This window comes from Pseudogymnoascus verrucosus (assembly GCF_001662655.1).
Source record: "Pseudogymnoascus verrucosus strain UAMH 10579 unplaced genomic scaffold scaffold_15, whole genome shotgun sequence".
Classification (NCBI taxonomy): domain Eukaryota; kingdom Fungi; phylum Ascomycota; class Leotiomycetes; order Thelebolales; family Thelebolaceae; genus Pseudogymnoascus; species Pseudogymnoascus verrucosus.
Genome location: NW_017263666.1, coordinates 317728 through 338685, shown reverse-complemented (window position 1 = coordinate 338685; position 20958 = coordinate 317728). Strand labels below are relative to the sequence as shown.

Here is a 20958-nt window from a genome sequence, read left to right as displayed (position 1 = left end):
GCAATTTCACATTCTAGAACACGAATCAGTCAATCACATCACATCACAACACATTAAACGACACGCACAAATAAACGATACAGAGATCAGCATAGGAACAAACTGCTGACGTGGGGATAGAGATGGGGGATGAAGAAATCACACCAAACAGCAACACCATCGCACATACACGCACACTACGACGCACCACTCACTAAAGTCGCACACACCACAGCATCCCCCTAGGGGCACCCACTGAAGCTGTCACTGTCACTGTCACGGGAAAATCAACGGTGGTGGTATGGTGCGCTACTACGCTCGGCAAGTCAAAAGCTCACCACGGCAAGTACCACTCCTTCCTCCGATCAAACACAACACAAACCAACAACAACATTAAGCATTGATTAACGCCCTCCCCAGGGTCCCCTACCCCTCCCCACTATGTGTGAACCCCCAATCCCTACTGGTCCCCGAGTAGGGCCTAGCGCCGTCGCGTATAGCGAGTAGAGCCGAGGACGACGCTGGGCGGTGCGGGCGGTAAGGGCTAGACTGTGTTTGGGGGTGAGGGACGGGTCGGTACTTAGGGGGGCGTTTGTTGTAGTGGGGATGGGCTGTGGTGTAGATTGAGTGGTGGTAGATTGAGTAGTGGTAGGTAGATTAATCTCCAACGGGGGAGATATTGGAACTTATACTCAAAGAGAGTGGTACAGGGGAATTATACTCACAGAGAGAGTAGTACAGGGGAATTCTGCAGTCTTTTCTGCGATTATCGTGCAGTTACTATAATGTTAACAGCCTGTATACAAACATGTTACACAGTACCTAGATCCAACAAAACACAATCACGGACAAACAACCATCCCGGCCCCGTCGAATCTACGTCAAACCTCGCCTCGTACAAACTGCATCGGACATCCTCGCGCCGCTCCCTCCCCTTCCGTCCCCCGAAACAGTCCTCTAACCGCTCTCCGTCGGATGCGCAGCTACGTATCCTAGCTTCTAACTGTTTTCTGTGTAGATGTGCGGTTATACGTACTAGACAACCACGGCTAGAGCCCCTGACACTTGATATTGCAAAACGGGAGTATCTTATCCTATCCCATCCCATCCTATCCTATCCTACTCAAGGTGAATACTACGTCCCATCATCCCATCTCACCCTGAAACATACAACAACACCCCTTTTCTTTTCCCCCTTCCCCCCTTCCCCATATCCCCAGTTACTCCAAGACTCCAGACTCCAGACTCTCTCTCTCCCCCTAGAGAAAAAAAACTTCCCATTCGGCCCTTCCACCTACCCCAGCACCATCCACATCCCCACATTCCCCAACGCCACCACCCGCACAAACAGCGCCACCATCGGTTTGGGGGAGCGCCACTGGAAGGTGCCGCGGTACGGTTGGCGGGCGCTTGGTTCGTGCGTGTGTGCGTGCGTGCCAAGAGGGGGTTTCGGAGATGGGCGAGGTGAGAGGCCGTGTTGGCGATGCGATGCGGGTTCTGCTTTTGCGGCGGGTTAGGTAAGTGTTAGTAACGCTCAGAGGTTCAGTCGGTGCGCGGTTTGGTGAGGTGGACATGCATGTGACCACGACGTCGTCGAGGCTTTTTGAGTTGAGAATAATCCACCTGTCTGTGCTCCGCTGTGTGTGCTGAATGGAGCGTTGTAAACATCATCAGCGCCCCAGCCTAGCGCCATGACGCGCCCACGCGCTGGATCTTCGGCATACACACACCTCACGCGCACACCACGAACACTACTAACACGACGTATCTACCGACCGTCGTATCTATCGTATCCCATCCCATCAGCACCATCCTCGGTGAACTTCCCCGCTACCCCAGTCGCCGCGTGCGGATATACGGGTTAGCGAGGTGTCATGGCAGGTGGTGTGTGTGCTGTGAGGCGTAGCGGCGGTGGTTTTACGGCCTTTTTCTTTGTGCGTAGCGTGGTGCTGGGCTGGGCGGAGTGGTGGATGAGAGGTACAGTGTGGTGTGGAGGTATGGGAGTATGGGGTATGCATGGGATAGGTAAGGATAGTATGGGAGCCTGGATGCGTGTGTGTGTGTGTATGTTTATGTGTACAGCAAGCAAACTCTCATGCACGAACTCGAACCCGCGCATCCATCCCATCCCAAGCACACATCCGCCTAGCAGCTGAAGTTACATCTATCTCCGCAAATAGCCCACACCACTCCCCAACCCAAGGCCTCGCCCCGCCTTACCCTCTCCCCGGGATATGCGAAGATATTTCTCCTCTCCAATCTCCAACCGCATCCCCAATCCAGCTCGGCCACTCGGCCACTTGGCTCGCTGCTTTCGGCCTATCTCCCCATCCGCCTCTCGAGTCTCGCTCGTAGGGGGGGCGCGCTTACATCCTCCATTGTGCTCCATTCGGGTTACGTCTGGTATTGGCATGTGCAGCGGGTCATCCTCGGGCTAGGCAGGGTAGCTTACCTTGATGACCACGCGATGAGATGGGTTTGATAGATGGTCTGGGCTCTATGACAACTAAGGGTGGGTTGCTGATGTACGAATGTTTCATTCCCTTCTCGGCGAGGGTGCCCAGAGCTCTGGATGGGGTGAGTGGGTTTGGAGTTCGCGTGGCATTGCATGGTTTGGGGGCCAGAGCCACGTTCTCGGACCGTAGAGGGGGGAAAGGGATTTTCATAATGGGAGGGGCTATTGGGGGATTTGCGTTAGTGTGGTAGGGAGAGACATTTTTTAGGGCTATGGGTCTATAGATTGATATTGTGGCTGTAGTAGAGCCGAGAGCCGCGTTTCTGAGACCGAGGGGGACGTGAGGTTGATGTAGATGGTATGCCACGCCACGCCACGTTCGAGGACCCGAGAGGCTGGATTTGAGAAGGAAGAGACATCATCTCAAACCCCCTTTCTCCCTCCCTTCATCCCTTAAATTCCCACTCCTTACGTCCCTCCCTCACTCCCTCCTTTCTTCCCCCTTCGCCCCCTCCCCTCACTCCTCCCAACCCCCCTCCCCCTCCCCCTCCCCCCACCCAGGCGGCAAAGCAAGCAAACTATCCATCCCCAAGCTCCCCGGCAACAACTGGCTCCTCGTCCACTGACTCCCCAGCTCATCCTCCTCCTCCCCAAACACCGTCTCTTTCACCGCCAGAGCCGGCCGCGGGGGGGGACTACTACTCGACACTGCCCATCTGCGCCGCGGTGGTGGCGCGTCGGGGCTGCTTGGGACTTGGACGGGTGGTTGTGGTTGTAGTTGTGGTTGTGTTTGTGGGCGAGGCGGTAGGGGGGCGAGACAGTCGTCATCCTCTTCCTCATCGTCCTCGTCATCTAAATCGGCATCAGAATCAGCGTCTGAGTCTGCAATCTCCGTCTTCGCGACCCTACGCGGCGGCGAGGGCGTCGGCGTTGAAGCGGCTGTAAACTCAGACAAGACCTGTGCTGTAGGTGACTGCGTTGACTGCGTCATCTGTCGTGGGCGAAATGGACTGGAGTCCGGGACGCGGGAGAGTGGTGAGTCTTGCGTGATTGCTTGTGTAGAGATTTGGGATTGGTGAGGGAGCGACAACTTGCTTTGTGATGAGGGGAGGCGAGGCGAGGTGAGCCGGTTGAAGTTTCCGCTGCGAGGTTTGAGGGGGGATCGCTGGTCGTGTGTCCGTAGTCCGTGGGAGATGCTCTGTGAGGAGAGCGGGGTGGCGGGGGAGAGGGAGGAGGGAACTTCGAGGGTGCGTTTTCGGGTTGGGGTTTTGGGAGGGGGCATGGAGGTTGTGGCTTGGGAGATTGAGGGTTTTGTGGTTGTTTCTGGCGAGGAGGCGGGCGGTGGGATGGTCGGTCTTTGTGGTGATGGTGAGGGAGAGGTGGTGGGTTCCACTTTGATGCAGCGGACTGTGATTATGCCTCCTCGCTGTGATCGTCGCCGTCGGGGGACGGGCGACTCGGATACATGTTCTGTTCGCCCGTCGACTTCCGTATCAGCCTCCTGTTGCACTTGCTCCTTCTCTCCCTTCTGCTCCTGCTCCTCCTCCCCCTCATCTTCATCCTCATCCTCGGTATCCCTACACTCGACTTTCGGCGTAGAATCAAAATCGAGCTGCGTAAGCGTCTGCGTATAAAACTTCGACGAAGGCGTCAACGTCTTCCTCCTCTTGTTCCGGATCTTCTCCTCCCTCTCGTATGCCTCAATCTCCTCGTCGATCTCCTTATCGGTCAACGGGTTGACAAATCCAATCTGCGTCAACGTCTCCTGTTTCTTCCGCTTCACGTCCCCCAAGTTGTGCCGTCCATAGACTTTCTGTCGCCGTGGCTGGAATTTGACTTGCGTTGGTGGTAGGCGTGGCGATTCGTAGACCCTGCCAGCGGGAGCATTTGTCCGTGTGGCTCTCGTTTGTGGTGGCATGTTATAGATATTTGGAGCTGCCAATAGTGCAGGTATTTTGTTGCGTATAACTCGTTTCCGAGAAGCGCATCCCCAGGTCGTAGCAAAATCGGTATTTCTTCGTAGGCGGCAGTCGCGTCGCTGGTTTGGGAGACGCGTGCGGTAATTAAGGTAATTTACGCGACAGGGACCAAGCCGACGTCATGTGCAGTACCTGTCCCCGCCCAAAAGCCCAGAGAGAGACCGTACTGTACTGTTCATAGCTGAGGATCGATGTCAGTAATTAAAGTTAATAGTATTTATATCCATATCTGTATTCTTGAGTAACTAATGTGACAACAATGCCCCTACTAATTGAAAGAGTCTGGTTTAATTACGGTCGCTGTAATCACTACTGCCATCTATAGTTGCTGTAATCACCCACACCATCTGCAGTTGCTGTCACCACTACTAACATCTATATATATCTCTTTAGACTTTTAGGCGGTACGGGTAGTAATGAGAGTAGCTAAAACTGGGTAAAACTTAGTACTCTAAAGCAAATATGCGCAAAACGTATGGTTTGTTCAAAGTCCTTTTGCTATGGAAATGCGCAAAACTTAGTACTCGAAATCAAATATCCGCAAAAGTATAGGATCTTAAAAGTCCTTTTGCTATGAGAGTGCGCAAAACTTAGTACTCTAAAGTACATTTGCGCAAGAAGAATAGGGTGTAAAAAGTCCTTTTACAAAGGTGAGGGCGCAAATCTTAGTACTTCAAAGCCAATTTGCGCAAAACGTAGTTAAAAGTATTTTTATATAAAGCTTCAAAATCTATTATCCCCATAACATATGATTTTGAGTAGCCGGACTCTCTGAATACACCCCTATCAACCCAAATAACTCAAAACAATTTGCCTTCGGGCACTTTGGTCAATTTGAAACGAGTACGTTCCCCTGTCATGTGATTTCAAACTATAACAAATGCTAACGGTTCAATAGTACAGAGAAGATTAGCATGGCCCCTGCACTAAGGATGACACGCTCAATCAAAGAGAAGCTACCAATTTTTTGGGCTTTTGTTTTTATTTTCCTATGTGTATTTACTCTTACAATACGATCTTACTATTCGAAGATTGCTCTTGCCGTTTGTTCATCGTTCTTCCTTCGCTCTTGCCTTCCTTTTTTTGACTCTCAATACTTTTTTTTCCCTCGATATTCGCGTAATCTCGCTTACCAACTACATCCCGATGACCCTCAGCATCTTCTACCAGGCACCATCGCAATCATCGTTGTCGTCATATTTATTTTATCTTGATAGCTATATTCACATTGGCAAGTCTATGAAATACAAATCATATCCGCTCTAGTTTCGCCCAGTGCCGACACCAGTGTCACATCCAGGCAGGCAGCGGGGTACAGATTTAAATCCTGACAATCCAGTCACATGAGTTGCCGCCTTTCGCTTGGTCTTGGAATCATATTTGATATAATGAACTAGCTTGCTACAGATTTTACCAGGCTGGACCTGATATACAAATCGGCGATATACTTTTTGCGCTGAACCAAGCTGTGGGCTATTCAAGCTCGAGATGAGAGCGCATAGGTCTACAGGATCACCAGAAAGTTGAAGGAGCTTTTGAAGAAGCTACAGTTCTCGCTATGGCCAAGCGTAACGCGGCCCGTGGAGGTGCTGCTCCACGGTCCGGTGCATCCGTGAGTCACAGGCAAAGGTCGAGTCGGATACCTGATGTCCCTGAGGTATATCAGGATATGATATCAGAAGCTCTCTCGAATGACCATGACTCGATAGACCGTCCACCGAAGCGCAGGAGGACAAGACAAACATTGGAAAGTCACCACGAGGACATTGGTGAGGAGCATGAAAACCGCGACGAGGGTGTCGACGAAGAGCAGGAGAGCGGCGAGGAAGATTTCGAGGATGTTTTGCCGCCAGCAGCGCAAACTGTGTACAACTCCGACTCGGGCTCGGACTCGGATGATGCTACCTTTGAGGACGTTGGGTTATATTCCGACCCCTTCCAACATGGCGTTGGTGGGGCCGATGAGGATGAACGGGATGACGACCAACATATAGATCTCACCCTAACCAGGCGGATCGAGGCGCCCCAGAGGACGCCTAGGAAGAAAGGGCGGACATACACGAAGGAAGAGCGTGCTTCGCATTTGATGACCCATAAAATGCATCTGTTATGTCTCTCTCGATACATAGAGCGACGAAACGAGTGGTGCAATGATGCCGAAGTTCAAGGCATTCTTAAGCCTCTTCTACGTGAGAAAGACCGCCAATGGTTCAAAACCAAACCTGAGTGGACGCAGTTCCGTAGGGCAGAGTCGATAAAGAAAGGATTGGAAATCGCTGGGAACATCTGGCTGACCAATTTTAAAATCACATCGAGAGGGATGAGGCGAGCGTACTGGGATGAAGATGGGCGGATTTCAGACTTCGTTCTTCCCCCGGATGCTGACCGTGTCCTCGATAAGTCAGACTTCAAGCTCGGGGCAAAGAATATGGAGGGTTCTCGTGACACCGGGGCACAGCTATACTGTGCGCTCTTACGCGGCGCTGGTCTCGATGTACGATTGGTATGCTCTCTTCAGTTACTTCCTATCAACGCATCATCGACAAAAACAAGACCTCCGCCTCAAGGGGTGTCCACCCCCAGGCCTATAACACCAACTACTCCTACTAGCGACAGTGAAGCCATGAACATAGCCAGCCCGACATCTCCTTTCGCGAGCCGAGCCTCCGGTGCGCCATTCTCGGCACGCAGACGACTCGGCCACCCAAACGTGGCAGACTACCACATTCCCGACGCAACTCCTCCGCGCCGGCCTCCTCCCCCGAAACCCAAACAGAGACGCATAATCGAATCTCCATATCCAGTATTCTGGGTCGAAGTCTTGGACGAGGCGCATCAGAAGTGGATGCCAGTCGACCCCCTCGTCACTGGAACCATCAATAAACCATCCGTTTTCGAACCACCAGCGGTAGACGCTGAGAATACAATGACTTATGTGTTTGCCTTTGAAGAGGATGGGGCCGTTCGCGACGTCACTCGTCGGTATACCAAGTGGTATTCCGCCAAAGTGCGTAAAGCCCGCGTGGAATCTACGGACGGGGGACCAAAATGGCTACGTCGAACAATGAAATTCTACTCGAGGGGTTTTCAAACAGACCTAGATCAAATCGAAGACATTGAGCTCCAAACCATTGAAGGCAGGGAGCCGATGCCAACAAGCATAGCTGATTTCAAGGGCCATCCGCGATATGTCCTCGAGCGTGATTTGCGACGCAATGAAGTCCTCGTGAATCCACATGAGATTGGGAAAGTGGCTTCTGGACGCGATGCTAATTCTGTGGGTGGAAAGGGGAAGAAGCTCGAGAGTGTCTATCGACGGAGCGACGTTAAGGCCGTTAGGAGTGCAGATGGCTGGTACCGACTCGGCAGGGAGGTGAAGGTTGGCGAACAACCAATGAAGTCGCGCGCAGCGAGGAGAATCGCAAATGACGATGACGAGCCGGGTGATGTGGCTCTCTACACTGAAGACCAAACAGTGTTGTATGAAGCACCTCCTGTGGTTGACGGGCGCGTTCCGAAGAACGTGTATGGTAATTTAGATGTTTACGTTGAGAGCATGGTCCCCAAAGGGGGAGTGCATTTGCCGTACCCAGATGCGGCTCGGGCGGCTCGACTTCTTGGTATTAGCTACTCAGATGCCGTGACAGGCTTTGAGTTTCGCGGGCGCCAGGGTACGGCCATCATCAAAGGTGTTGTTATTGCATCGGAGTACCAGGATGCTACTGAGGCTGTAATACAGGGCTTCAAGGACGACGAGTGGCATGCGAAAGAAGAACGGCGCTCCATCGCCGCTTTGCGGATGTGGAAGCGGTTTATGGTTGGGCTTCGGATCAAGGAGCGCATTGATGCGTACGAGATTGAGGGGGAGGAAAAGGGGGATGAGTATGTACAGGACGACGACGAAGGTATGCAGAGCGAGGAGTATGATATGGATGAAGCAGGTGGTTTCTTCCCGGAAGATGAGGGTGGAGGCTTTGTTCCTGAGTAAAATATGATCTATATATAAAAATAATACAATCCTGTTTACATATCTGCTGCTCTTCTTCTAGCACGAGCCCAAACAGGTAACCCGCCTTTCATAGGGAGCGTAAGGCTATTCCTACTGAACCTGTAGCCTCCCTCGCAATCCTCAAAGTCAAAGAACAAAACCAGCTTCGCAATCACCATCACAGATATCGACTCCGCCATTTTCTTTCCCAAGCAAACTCGCGCGCCTCCATTGAAGACTGGGTATTCAGACTGGCTTTTCATCAATAGTTTCCCATCTTGTAGCCAGCGCTCTGGTAGAAACTTCTCCGCGTCCTCCCCCCATATACGTTCTGACCTATTTATGGCCCATGGACACCAAAGGACAATTGAAGATTTTGGCAGGAATGTCCCATCTGGGAGTGTTGTGTCTGTTTGGCATTGCTTCATCTCGAAGGGTACGGGTGGGTAGAGTCTGAGAACTTCGTAGAACACCGCCGTTGTGTACGGCAGAGAGTTTGGGCGGAGGCTCTCATAGTCATCTGCCCAGGGATCCGCCGTAAGTGCATCCTCAGCCCCCTCGGCTTCTATTTCTCGTCGAATCAGAGAGACAACATGCGGGTGTCGAATTAGAGTGTAAAAGGCCCATGTGAGCCCTTGAGCAGTCGTATCTCGGCCAGCGGAAAGGTAGTTGAGAGCGGCATCGGCCACTACTTCATGGTCTGGGATTGCATCGAGAAGCGCATTGATCAGGCTTCCAGATATTCCAGCAAGCCTACCATCTGCTTTCTCGTCTTTATTGCTTCTCTTTTCCACGGAATTTGCCACAATATCTTGACCAAACTTCTTTACCGTCGCAAGAGATTTCTTGAGCTTGCGGGCGATAATGGGCTCGGTCACGCGCCACAACGGATTCTGGAACCGCCGGCCAGTAGCACTGGATGCGTACTCAAAGGCCTGTGAAAAGTCTTCGGCTGAGCTCATGTCCATGTCGTACGCCACACGGCCCATCAATTTAGTGGTGAGTGATAAGAGCACCGCCTCCAAGTCAACCGGCTTGTTCACATCCATGTCGTAGAGTTCCCTGACGGTCGTATGTAAGTCACGGGGTAGAGCAACCTCTGCGAGTACCTTGAGATTCGCATTATTCAAGAACTGAAGGCCGGCTTTGCGCTGAACTTTCCATAGCTCACCATCGGCGTTGATAATTCCGTGGCCAAAGAGATCTGAGGACCTGGATTTGAAAAATTCGCCTTTGCTGAATGTGGCCTCATTTCTGAATACGAAGTCCAGATTTTTGGGATCATTAATCACCACTCCTGGCGGTAAGGTTGGGACTGAGATCTGGAATGTCTCAAAGCCGAATGACCGCTCACAACTTGTAAACCAGGAGAACAGCTCCTGTCGGTTCTGAAAGAAACGGAATACGTTGCCGGCGAAAGGCAACGTGTCCAAAGGTTTCCTAGATTAGATTCAGCACATATTCCATAATCTGTGCACCCAGCAGGAGAAGAAACGAAGGTATTCTAGGAGACAATAGGAAATAATAGTATGTACATACCTCAATGGTTTTCCATTACGTCTAAGTTTTGGAGACTGGCCGAAAAAAATAAAAACGCTCAAAAATAACAATATTGCACAAATAATCAGGGCACTCATTATTTAGATGTGACCTGTCGGTTTATTGTCCAACGTCTGAATGGTCATATACAAATTATCACTTCATTGTCACATATAGTATTTCGTGTAACAAGCTGGATGTTGAGAGAATCGTTTCAGTGTGAAGAGGAAGGTCAGGGGCGAGGCTGTCAAGACACAAATTGGGTAAGCGCTCCCGAAAGCTTAGCTCTTTGGGGTTCACAATGACGCAACGACCGTGACGAGGCTGGCTACCCGGGCGGCTATCTAACCTGTCAGGTCAGGTAACACCAATAGCCTCGCCTCACTTTATCTCAAAAGCGAGTGATTTATTGAATTAGGCATAGTCACCTCATTGGCACGCATTTGCACTCTTCGGTTGCTGTCCTCTGGATCATAATTGCGAGATATTAATTCACTTTTTTTAAATCACAAACACCCCCCCCCGATTGCCCAGCAATATGGTTATAATATCTCCTCGGATTCAGTTCTACGAAATAACTGACCAGCCATGGTATTATGCCCTGTCAACCATATTTCTCACTGTTAATATTGAGGAACAGGTTCCCTGAATACTTCATGAGGAAGGTCCAATCATGCCTCACAGTTGCCTGGAATTTCCGAATGCCAATCATGCAAAAGCACTCACCGGCGCAGGTCGTCTCGAGCATTCTTTACAATACCCTTGACAAATCAGTCACTAAATATACATATATCGACTTTTGCGCAGGTGGTGGTGGTCCAACTCCCTGTATTGAACGGGAATTGAACCTGAAATTGGCAAAATCAAAATCATCCTCAGCCAACAGCGAGCTCAACCAACCGGTCAAATTTGTAATGACCGACCTATACCCTCACATTGCGGACTGGAAAGAGGCTTGCAGCAAAAGCAAGAATCTGACATTTGTTCCGAAACCCGTCGATGCTACGAATGCGCCGGCTGACTTGATATTGGGCGACGGGAAGAAGGTCTTCCGCATGTTTAACCTCGCATTCCACCATTTTGATGATAGCCTCGGCCGCGAAATACTCAAGAACACGCTGGAGACTTCTGATGGCTTTGGGTATCTATTCCACCCAGTGATATGAGAGTGTACTAGCTGACATGATCTAGCATCTTCGAGCTCTCTGAGCGGACACCTCCATCACTCCTCATGATAACCCTCATGGGACTTCTTTTCTTCTTCATTACCCCGTTCTACTTTTGGAGATCACCCGGACACCTCTTTTTTACTTACGTTATTCCTATTATACCTTTTGTAGTCGTGTTTGACGGCTACGTATCGTCGCTGCGTACGAGGACAGCAGACGAGCTGTGTTCGCTCTTGAAAACGTCAGGAGGGGATATGGATGGGTGGAGCATAAGAGGTGGTCGTGATATGCATACTGAACCCCTTGGATATGTGACGTGGGTTATTGCAGTAAAGGAATAAATAGACATTTTGTTTGTGCATCTTTATACCATATTTGTTAGGCCTGAGTGTTCTCTTTGCACTCTGCTGAGCTCCTTCCTCAATGGTTAAAGGTGTCCCGTGCATTTCTTAAATTCTAGCCCCAATACTCAACGTCAACCACAGAAGTCTTGTGAAACTATATTTTAAATAAGCAAATTTCTGGATACTGACGTTCTTATCAAACTATTTTGAGCCTGAATTCTCAAAGGGCGCTTGGGATTACTGCATCACTTCGACGTCCATCTTCATCTCTATTGGCCGGGATTCACTTCTCAGCAGGCGTCTGTACAAAACAATGCCAGCATTATTGCACACTCTGACGGTCCCGAGAAACATTTCACCCAAATGTGAAGTCCGTGAAATGTCCCCGACACATCACAACAATACATATCACTAGAGGAAACTTAGCAACACTCAAAGACCACTCTGCCACTCCAACAACCAGCAAACACTGGCTTCACAAACAACCAATCAACCATGGAGCAAGAACCAGATCCGTACTCTTACCACGCACACCCATACCAAGCTCCACCTCGCGCCGATCCAGCCACCTTGCCACCTCTCGCCGGTAAGTTGCCCAACGCCCCATAACCTACCTCTTCATCACTGACATCCGCCCACAGTACCACGTCCCTTCCGCCTCTGCAACGTCAGCCACGAGGAACGCGCAACATGGTGCATGCAAACAGCCTACGAGCTCGCGCTACTCAAAAACACCGCTTTCCACTACGGAGACGCCTATAGCAAAGTCGTGGCGGTCGAGGAGACGAAACTCGTTCTCACTAACATTATCGAGATGAATAGTAAGGGCAGGAGCACGCTGGCCGCTATCTTGGAGGCGATGGTGGGGCTGGACAAATCGATGTGGAGCGTGGTTATGGAGGAGGAGGTGCGGAATGAGTTGGCGAGTGTGGTGAGATTTGATGGGCATTGTAGGGCTAGGTTGGTGGCGATGAATATGTGAGTCTTGGTGTGATTTTGGAGCTGGTTGATCTGTGCTGATGGGTGGTGTTAGCATCATAGAGAAGATAGCAGAGACGCAACAGATGATCGCTGTTACTGAGCAGAGAGCTATCACGGAGCAGAGAGCTATGGCCGAACAGAGGGCTATGACCGCCAACCCTTGGGCCCAAACGTGGAGTAGTACAGAAGGTCCCGAGAATTCCGAGGTGTTGTCACCAGAACAAGAGCCAGTAGAAACAGAAGATGAGAGAGCGAATGCCATCGAGGGGGAGACGGAAGCACCGGCAGAAACAAACGTCGTTGAGGCAGAGGAGGCTCTGACATATCGAGGCGGCGGATCTGATAACCAGCATGCCAACACTGAGAAGACTGAAGACGTGGCACCCAGTGAAACGGCGGCAGCAGAACGAACGCCACGAAGCCACTGGAGGCCGCAATTCGGAAGCATGTCCTTGGCTGAGGCGGAGAATTATTCGAGTTGGCGCGGAAGCCGAACTATCTAAGAGGGTAACCTGGCTGTTTGGCTTGGCATTGTTGTTTGGTATGAGTGCTTGGAAAGGACTGAGAGCTTTGCCTGTGTGGCTGCGATACCCTGTGCTATTGATTTTATAGCGATGGCCCGTCAACGATGTATGAGTGGATTGTATGGCCTCTAGATTGTAGTATGTAGGAGAAGCTGTAGGTTGTATCAAAATTAAGCACAACGCAACGCACCTAGCCCAATTCGAGCGATTGGGATATAGATTTTGTCATTCTTGCAATAAATAGGGAACACTACACCATATATTCTACACATCATCAACCGCGTTATGCACAATCACCCTCCCATCTCCACTCTCCATCCACCTAAGCCGTCTTCTTCCACGCGCCGTAGAGACCAATCAGCGAACTGGTGGTTCCAGCAATACCGATAATTCCGTCATCGAATCCAGTCCATCCCAAACTCGAGGTTGGCATAACCAAGTCGCAGCAGTCGGAGAACAGTTGGAGCTGGATCGCAGCACGTTCGCTAACACAAATAATCAGTACAAAAATATCTCAGATTCAAGGAACGGGTAAACTCACCGCTGGATCTTCTTGCCCTCAACCACGCTCTCACCATCCTTCTTATCCAACCTCGCCTCTCTATCCTTCAGCGCCCACAGCGTATACAATCCGCTAACAACGCTGAAGCTCAGTCCCGTCAACCACGCCTTCTGCGAATTCCTCGTAATATTCTTCGCATTCGGGGTCGGCCTGATGCCCGCCGCATCCAGGAACGCAGCCGCATCAAGCGTCAAGTACGCACCGTACCCGAGCTGGCGTCCGACAGCCGTATACTTGAGCACGGGGTCGAGATCCTTGCGATCCGCAGCCACCTTGGCGTTCTTGAAGTGCTCGATGTTCTTGCCGAGGCGCATGGCCTTGCGCACGAGTCCGAACTGCTTCTTGATGGCCTCGAAGGGCTTGATGGCCGCGGGGGTGGCATTGGTGCGGTAAAGGTACCACGCGTAGAAGCGCGAGAAGTACTGGATGGTGCGGAGGAGCTTGTCGCGGCCGACGGTGGTGGCGACAAAGCGGAGGTAGTGCGCGAGCGCGGGGTGGTAGACGAGGGCGTCGATGGCGGCCATGGTTGGGGATTTGTGGATGGGGTGTTGGATGGTGTGGGTTGGGTTTGGGGAGGAAGGGGGATGGGGTTGGGGCGGGAGAGGTCGTGGTTTTATGCCGTCGATGCCGTTTCTTTCACATTGAAGGCCGACGGGGAGATACCGAGGGGTGTGAGCCGAGGTTGCGTGACGGACTTTGGGGGGATCCACCGGGAATGGTTTTGTGGGGATCGGCAACCTGATATATTAGGCTATAATGCTTTTTTTGACGTTTTTGGAGATTTGGAGACGCCGTTGCCAATATATTTGGAGGCTTGTTTTCTATAGCTAAGTCTTTTGACACTCTTCCATTAAATGTATTTTTTTTGAAGTGAGGCCGAGGCATTTGAATGAATAACTTTTTGACATTTATCCCCTCTTTCCGCACCGTTAATCTTAATCTCATAAACGTCATGCAAATAGCATTTGCACGTGAAATTCTATGTCCAATTGAAGTTTACTACTGTACAACATATGCTATGGACCTTGGAAACATCATGTCAGGTCCATAACTATCCGCGCACCCAATTATCGACTAATATACTTCTTCCAAGGTTATACATGAGAAACCCAAGACGACCCGCCTAAACCAGAACGCCTTCATGAAAACCTCTACCCATATTTGACTCTACTCATAATGAGGAGCCTGATGAGATTCCTATGTACTCCATCATCATGCTGCTTGTATACTCCAAGAACTCCCTATGTGCCTTCTCACGGCAGCTATACAGGCGGAGCCGCCGACCCGCTGCTCCACCAAGCAAAAAGGAGGAATGTGGTGATGACGCCACCAGCAACGATAACTGTGAGGTTCTTCCCTCTGTAATTCATTCCTCGTGATTCCCACATCGTCTGTCCTTGCTGGCAAGCATTCATGATGCCTTCGTATCCAAGGCTGTAGTATACCAGTCCAGCACTTGCAATCGAATATCCGAGCCATTGGAGGCCGGATACAATGGTTCCCCATAGAATCACGGAGAGAACGACGATGCCGACGTTTTTGATAACACCGCATAGAGTTAGAACCAGAGACGATGTCTTGCCAATCTGTTACATGTTAGCACTTTGCTTCCGAGATCCTGCACGCGAAGAGAACATACCAAGAACACTGATGCCACGTTCAACAAGAAGGCGGCGCTGGCGTTGGCAATCAAAATCCAGGGGCCGAGTTGGACTAGGTCTGCCATTTTGAATGTGGGCATCTCGACGAAGAGAGCTACGAACACATTCATAACGGCGCATACTGGCGCATAGTAGTAAAGACTGACTAATGGATCCATCTTGTATGAGTTCGGGTCGTCGGCCTTTCCGGTCAGGAGCTTCTGCACCATGATAAGGCGTATTGACTCGAAGATGAGACCACCAAGCTGGTACATGAAGCCGATAAGAGAGAAGTCGATTTCGCCATATGAAGCAAGGCCGACTCCGAAAACGATGGCGCAGATGTTGATCAAGACTTTGAGGTCGTACTTGTCAGTGCCGAAAGCGTATCCAACGAATAGAACACTCGCAGGTGCTGCAGCCTGTTATATATATTAGATGGGGCCTTTTATAGTTCGAAGGAGCGGCAGCGCAGCCATACCTTTAGCATCTGGATGAAGGCGACCGACAAGTAGAGGTATGTCAGGTTACTGCAGACCAAGCTGAGCGAGTATAGAACGCCGATGGGAACGATGGCGCGAAAGTAGACCTTGCCCGTCATCCGAACAGTCTTTCGTCCATCAAGGATTGTGCTCGTCCGGGCAAGGATCTGCGTGAGGACAGTCGCGAATATTAGATGCCAACATGTTAACAGAACAGCTACAGCGCGTTAGCTAGAGCTCGCATGGCCAAGAGTAATTCGGGGGTAGGCTTGGCTTTCGAATTGGATGGAGACGTACGGTAGGCTAAGACAATGTTAGGCTTGAGCATCAACGCGGGGGAAAAGGGGGGGGTCACTCACGAAATCCCCAATCTGAGATGATTTTTTTGTTGAAAAGAATGACGATTGTGCTGAAGAAGATCCAGTTTCTAACGCGCATTATTAGATCCTCTGCCGAGCTGTCGTGTTTCTTGGCGCGATAGGATAAACTCACAATACATAGGCCGCTGAAGGGATCCTCGATAATAATGACACGCCTGCATCTTTTTCAACCGTGGGAAGCATCGCGAGAAAGAGCGTGGTGAGATGGGCGCGAGAGGGCGATGAAAGCTGAGTAGCGCGCGTGCCTTGAGCGCTACGTTGTCACAGTCCTCTTTGCCCTGGGATGGCGGGTGATGGGGGGGGGATGAGGTCGTGGAAACGAAGTTGTTGTCGGATGAGATGACGGTGTTTGGGAGGGAGGTCTAAAAGTAAGGTGGGAGGTATTCCGCCGTCAGTATCTGGCTCTCCTCGTAAGACCCCTGACGACAAGCCGCGGGTTCTCTTTTGCTGGGCGACTGGGCGACTGGGCGCAGGTCACTGGCTCACAGTTGGTCGGGTAAAAAAGGTACAAGGCTATGTACCTGTACGGATTAATATTGCGCTTTCGTGCTGGATGGCCAAGACAGTCAAACGCTTGACTGTTTTTGGTTTAGTTCAGCCTTTAGGTCCCACGACTAGTGGACTACTACGGTATACTTTTGTTTTGCTGGTGCCTCCCTGAAATAACACGTCACGTGAGATAAGTTAATTTATGTTTTGGGATTAGATTAGGATAAATAGACAAATGCAACAGTACGATACGAGGTGAGGTATACAGATGGATGGAGGATGGTAAGTCATCGATCTATATACGGCCTTTGTTGTCTTTGCCAGGCTGCAATTGTACAATTGACGCTCTAGATATAGCCCAGCGGTTTCAATAATGGCTTTTATAAACACACTATACTACAAATATCCATGCCCTACCCTACTTACCCTGCTCGTATTCAACAAAAGCTGCCCTGAGAGTGAAAGGATCACCGTGGACCACAGTTGTTCCACCTCCGATTTAATTTAGTAACGAAGGAGTCGCAAAACATTTCGTCCAATGAGATGACACTATACAACGGAGGTAGGTAAGCAGGCAAGGCGGGAGGAGCTGTTCACACTGTTCCACTCAGCCTTGGGCGGATGAAATGGATCATCTCGAGTCAGCCACCAGGTGGTCTCCCCTTTTTTCGACCTCACCTCCCCACATTTCTTCCTCAGGATTGTGAATTTGGAGGGTCCTGGAATCTTGGAATCTTGGAACTTGGATTACAGTCCATTTGTCCTCGAGAAGGTCGGTTTTCCATCTTCTGTAACCCCTCGCCCCTTGCCTGGTCGACGACGATAATATATATACCCGGTGATCGACGCGATTCGAACACCCCTGCTCTCACGATGGTGTCGAGGATGGAGCTCACCCAGTCGCGGATTCGCTATCTATTAGTCGGCGCGTTCATTACAGCATTCCTCCTCTTCCTCGCCAATACCTCCTCTGTTCGATCGCATCCTGCATTCGACAAACCGTGGGGACCTGGGGGAGAGCATCCAGGACATAACCCGCATCATGGCCACAAGCCGGATGAACCACCAAGGCCACCAGGACCACCGAAGCCCCCAAAGCCCCCAGGGCCACCAACGCCACCGAAACCCCCAGCACCACCAGTTGTGGCAGACTCGAAGCCCGAATCGACTACAAGCGCTGCGCCGAAAGAGACCAATGCCGTTGCGCCCGCTGCGCCTGCGAAGACGGAATTAAAAGACGAAACCAAATACCTCTCCATCGCTGAAGCCCAGCAGTTCTGTGAGTTCAGGCGCTTCGAGCCGTGGGCAAACCGCGATAAGAAGCGAAAGATCTATGATCTCGTATTGATCAACCGCGAGCTTGAGTGGCTGGATATCCGTTTGGGACAGATGTATAGCCATGTCGACTATTTCATTATAGTTGAAGCCGCGAAGACATTCACCGATGAGCCAAAGACGCTTTATGTGGAGTCGAACTGGGATAGATACGCGCCTTACCACGACAAGATGATCCGCCATACACTCACGGATGAAGGGATGGAATTCAAGACGACATGGGAACGCGAGACCTTCTCACGTAACGCCATGGTCGACCAAGTCATCCCCTTCCTCAAAGACGAGCAGAAAGTCGAAATCGATGACGTTATCATCATCGCCGACGTCGACGAGATCCCCCGCCCCGACACCCTAACAGCCATGCGCAACTGCGCCATCCCCGACGCCGTCACCCTCCGCAGCAGAATGTACTACTACAGCTTCCAGTGGCTCCTCCGCGGCGAGGACTGGATCCATCCACAAGCCATGCTCTGGAAGGGCAAGGACCAGACCATGCCCGCTGACACGCTACGTATGGGCTCCCACAAACAGCACCACATGCAGAACGCGGCGTGGCACTGCAGTTACTGCCTCAAGTCGCTGTCGGATATGGTGAACAAGGTGACGAGCTTCTCGCATGTTGAGTTCAATAAACCCGAGTTTCGCGATCCGGAGAAGATCCTTAATCGCGTGCGCCATGGTCTCGACTTCTTTGATCGTGAGGACTCGTTCTTTGACCGTGTTGAGGATAATAAGGATATACCCGAGTTCTTGAAGGAGCATAGCGATAAATACGCGTTTGCGGTGAACCGCGATCCGCCGAATGGGAATTTCCAGGATTAAGCGTTGTCATTTTTTGGTTTGGCGGGCTGGGATATGCTGCTGATGCATTACCATTGGCAGGGGCACCTCGAACCAACCGAGGGCGCGCCTGTTGTATTCTACGGGGGAAAGGGGGCGTTTTTTGGACACAAAATATTGTCATATAATGGGTCATCTAATACTAGCGAGTTGGATATTTTTATATCAGGAGCCAGGCCAAAGGCTCGAGGCAGATGAGGGATGAGAAACGGAATTGTTGGATAGGATAGGATACTGGGAATCTACGTAGATACAATATAGCCTACATTGGATATCATCCTCGATCTCTCTTGACAGGGACTATTTGTGCCACATGGGACAAGCTTCTGTTGTAATTGGCAGCTGTTTTGTCTTGGTGGGACGTCCGTAGAAGCTCATTACCCTCCTTCCTGAGATGTTTCGGATGAGGTATCCAGTCGCCTGATGCAGCTACAGAATAATCCTAGATATCATTCATAAAGAAGTTCTCGACTATCAACGTGACGAACAACCAGTGGCTTATGCGCCTAGACAGCGCCGCAAATACAACTAGACTTGCCGACATCACTGGCAACAGAAGGCGCCTGTAAAGCAGACCAACCATTAAAACAAGAAGCCTTCCCCTGTGGTGATGTGGTGACAGCAAGAAGGGCACGACGGTGAGAATATGGGCTGTTGCTACTGTTACTATCGCCTGTCGGCGACATATTCTCACCACTACAGTTCGTTTGTTACTACGCCAGGCTGTACGTCTACCATAGTCGAAAGGTTGTCTTTTACTTGCACATGGGGTATGATCGCGTGGTTAGAGGTTCGTTTCTTGACCAGATTCTCTCCCTTCATACTCCTCATGGCCACTTGGGCTTGCACGTCTTCAATCCTATTCCCCCCTACCAGTTTCAGCGTTGCATCTCCATATGTGATGTACGGCAATAGATCATCGTCGTCCAGATTGTCTTTTCCTATTGAACCACTCCGAGTGGACAATGCTGCCATCAGCACGATTGACTTAATCCGGGACAGAGCCGTTTTGAATATGCACCTTCGTAAGATGATGTAAATATATCTTCAACAGTTGGAACGTCGTCTTCGACTTGCACCCAGGGAATGAACATTCTGTTAGAACAAACCCTGAAAGCAACCTCGCGATCTGATCAGGGTAGTGGTGGCGCATACAAGACCACAAGTCTTGTATGCGCCACGCGCGGTTGATCCCGTCTGGGCTGAATGGTAGGTATGTATGTAATGACGACGAATCTACAACTCCCCCATATCAATCTTCAGCGACACATCCCGCTGCCAGCTGCGTGCAGCTACCCGTGACGAGGGGTGTGCCTGGTGACCCTACGCCCATCTCTCCTGCTGTGCCGCGACTTTCCCTACCCCTACAATCCTCGCTCATCGCATCGTGCACCACAGAGATCTTACCTCCCTGGCGACGATTACCTGCACCTCAAGACGCCCTTGACTCTTGGCGACCGCGGCGCATCACCCGATCAACTGCCGCTTTGAGTTGAGGTATTTGCTCGACCGACGGGAAGAGAGGCTTTTTATTTAGCCACATACTATACAGTTGCAGATAGTTGTAGCCTCGTGCTGCCGCCGTTATGACGAGCGAGCGAGCGAGCGAGCGTATCGATATTGCCGCGTGTGCTATCTGTAGTGTAGCACGACAGTCTATGCGGTACTCCGCAGACCATGGCGAGCTCCACGCCCCTTCCCCACTACCATGCTGTATTTGCATTCACCGTGTATCACAACACGACTCAGTCAACCCTGCCGCCGCCGTTGAAGCCCAGCAATCCACACACGTGCGATCCACGACATGGGGTCTTCACACAAACGCAAGGAGGGTCTCATGTAACCAACCCCCTCCCCCGCCAGATGGGATGAAAAAGCAGCAGCAGGAGCGCGCGGCGCACCCACCACCACATCGTTTTCTGTCGGCATGGCCGTGGCGGATTCGCTGACGGCGGGACTGCCGAGTTGCGGTGGGAATGGGCGTTTGAGTGGGTGTGGTGGGGGGAGGGAGGGGAACAAGGTTGAGGGGTTGGTGTTGGCAGTCCCTTCCCTTTTCTCATGTGCATGCAACGTCGTGCGCTAGGGGTGCGATATGCTTGGCGGACGACAAGCCTTCGGCGACACCTTGGGGCTTTGGAGATCCACTGGCTACGCGGCAGGAAGATTTCTTCTGCTCCTGCTGGGAACTGTTAGTACTACTCGAGTGGTGTTTTTGTTTACTTGACATTATTCTCATTGTCAGATTTGGTATTGTATAGTACAGTACTGTTAT

The 20958-nt window shown here is 51.1% G+C and overlaps 8 protein-coding genes across 8 annotated transcripts; 4 read left to right on the top strand and 4 right to left on the bottom strand.

Annotated features, from left to right (window-relative positions):
* Window positions 1-2951: 2951 nt before the first annotated feature.
* VE01_05053 (uncharacterized protein) lies at window positions 2952-4454 on the bottom strand (the record flags this gene model as incomplete). Its single annotated transcript, XM_018274519.2, has 1 exon — window positions 2952-4454. Exon 1 carries the CDS (start codon window positions 4350-4352, stop codon window positions 2952-2954), a length of 1401 nt encoding a protein of 466 aa, XP_018131554.1. The 5' UTR covers window positions 4353-4454.
* A 780-nt stretch (window positions 4455-5234) lies between these two features.
* On the top strand, window positions 5235-8547 carry VE01_05052 (uncharacterized protein). Its single transcript, XM_018274518.2, has 2 exons — window positions 5235-5256; window positions 5312-8547. Exon 2 carries the CDS (start codon window positions 5972-5974, stop codon window positions 8399-8401), a length of 2430 nt encoding a protein of 809 aa, XP_018131555.1. The 5' UTR covers window positions 5235-5256; window positions 5312-5971; the 3' UTR covers window positions 8402-8547.
* On the bottom strand, window positions 8366-10359 carry VE01_05051 (uncharacterized protein). The gene is made up of 2 exons (XM_018274517.2): window positions 9941-10359; window positions 8366-9841 (listed from the first exon to the last, which is right to left on the bottom strand). Exons 1-2 carry the CDS (start codon window positions 10036-10038, stop codon window positions 8437-8439), a joined length of 1503 nt encoding a protein of 500 aa, XP_018131552.1. The 5' UTR covers window positions 10039-10359; the 3' UTR covers window positions 8366-8436.
* VE01_05050 (uncharacterized protein) lies at window positions 10311-11497 on the top strand. The gene is made up of 3 exons (XM_018274516.2): window positions 10311-10531; window positions 10581-11081; window positions 11132-11497. Exons 1-3 carry the CDS (start codon window positions 10479-10481, stop codon window positions 11448-11450), a joined length of 873 nt encoding a protein of 290 aa, XP_018131553.2. The 5' UTR covers window positions 10311-10478; the 3' UTR covers window positions 11451-11497.
* Window positions 11498-11948: 451 nt separating this feature from the next.
* Window positions 11949-12985, top strand: VE01_05049 (uncharacterized protein; the record flags this gene model as incomplete). Its single annotated transcript, XM_018274515.2, has 3 exons — window positions 11949-12039; window positions 12095-12431; window positions 12487-12985. The coding sequence occupies 3 exons, from the start codon at window positions 11949-11951 to the stop codon at window positions 12935-12937; spliced, it is 879 nt and encodes a 292-aa protein (XP_018131452.1). The 3' UTR covers window positions 12938-12985.
* A 183-nt stretch (window positions 12986-13168) lies between these two features.
* Window positions 13169-14161, bottom strand: PEX11 (Peroxisomal membrane protein PMP27). Its single transcript, XM_018274514.2, has 2 exons — window positions 13500-14161; window positions 13169-13443 (listed from the first exon to the last, which is right to left on the bottom strand). Exons 1-2 carry the CDS (start codon window positions 14042-14044, stop codon window positions 13281-13283), a joined length of 708 nt encoding a protein of 235 aa, XP_018131451.1. The 5' UTR covers window positions 14045-14161; the 3' UTR covers window positions 13169-13280.
* Window positions 14162-14407: 246 nt separating this feature from the next.
* VE01_05047 (uncharacterized protein) lies at window positions 14408-16510 on the bottom strand. Its single transcript, XM_018274513.2, has 6 exons — window positions 16135-16510; window positions 16002-16069; window positions 15940-15945; window positions 15642-15859; window positions 15160-15582; window positions 14408-15106 (listed from the first exon to the last, which is right to left on the bottom strand). The coding sequence occupies exons 1-6, from the start codon at window positions 16203-16205 to the stop codon at window positions 14783-14785; spliced, it is 1110 nt and encodes a 369-aa protein (XP_018131454.1). The 5' UTR covers window positions 16206-16510; the 3' UTR covers window positions 14408-14782.
* A 244-nt stretch (window positions 16511-16754) lies between these two features.
* Window positions 16755-19112, top strand: VE01_05046 (uncharacterized protein). The gene has a single exon (XM_018274512.2). It carries the CDS (start codon window positions 17133-17135, stop codon window positions 18666-18668), a length of 1536 nt encoding a protein of 511 aa, XP_018131453.2. The 5' UTR covers window positions 16755-17132; the 3' UTR covers window positions 18669-19112.
* The last annotated feature ends 1846 nt before the right edge of the window (window positions 19113-20958 follow it).

Excerpts from the sequence above, each read along its gene's own strand:
- VE01_05052 (XM_018274518.2), top strand. The coding sequence starts at position 5,972 with ATGGCCAAGCGTAACGCGGCCCGTGGAGGTGCTGCTCCACGGTCCGGT.
- VE01_05051 (XM_018274517.2), bottom strand. The coding sequence starts at position 10,038 with ATGAGTGCCCTGATTATTTGTGCAATATTGTTATTTTTGAGCGTTTTT. Across the intron at positions 9,842-9,940 it reads CGTAATGGAAAACCATTGAG|GAAACCTTTGGACACGTTGC; the intron begins GTATGTACATAC and ends AATCTAATCTAG.
- VE01_05050 (XM_018274516.2), top strand. The coding sequence starts at position 10,479 with ATGGTTATAATATCTCCTCGGATTCAGTTCTACGAAATAACTGACCAG. Across the intron at positions 10,532-10,580 it reads GAAATAACTGACCAGCCATG|GTTCCCTGAATACTTCATGA; the intron begins GTATTATGCCCT and ends ATTGAGGAACAG. Across the intron at positions 11,082-11,131 it reads GAGACTTCTGATGGCTTTGG|CATCTTCGAGCTCTCTGAGC; the intron begins GTATCTATTCCA and ends GACATGATCTAG.
- PEX11 (XM_018274514.2), bottom strand. The coding sequence starts at position 14,044 with ATGGCCGCCATCGACGCCCTCGTCTACCACCCCGCGCTCGCGCACTAC. Across the intron at positions 13,444-13,499 it reads GAGGGCAAGAAGATCCAGCG|CGAACGTGCTGCGATCCAGC; the intron begins GTGAGTTTACCC and ends TATTTGTGTTAG.
- VE01_05047 (XM_018274513.2), bottom strand. The coding sequence starts at position 16,205 with ATGCTTCCCACGGTTGAAAAAGATGCAGGCGTGTCATTATTATCGAGG. Across the intron at positions 15,583-15,641 it reads CCTTCATCCAGATGCTAAAG|GCTGCAGCACCTGCGAGTGT; the intron begins GTATGGCTGCGC and ends TATATATAACAG. Across the intron at positions 15,107-15,159 it reads ACGTGGCATCAGTGTTCTTG|ATTGGCAAGACATCGTCTCT; the intron begins GTATGTTCTCTT and ends AACATGTAACAG.
- VE01_05046 (XM_018274512.2), top strand. The coding sequence starts at position 17,133 with ATGAAATGGATCATCTCGAGTCAGCCACCAGGTGGTCTCCCCTTTTTT.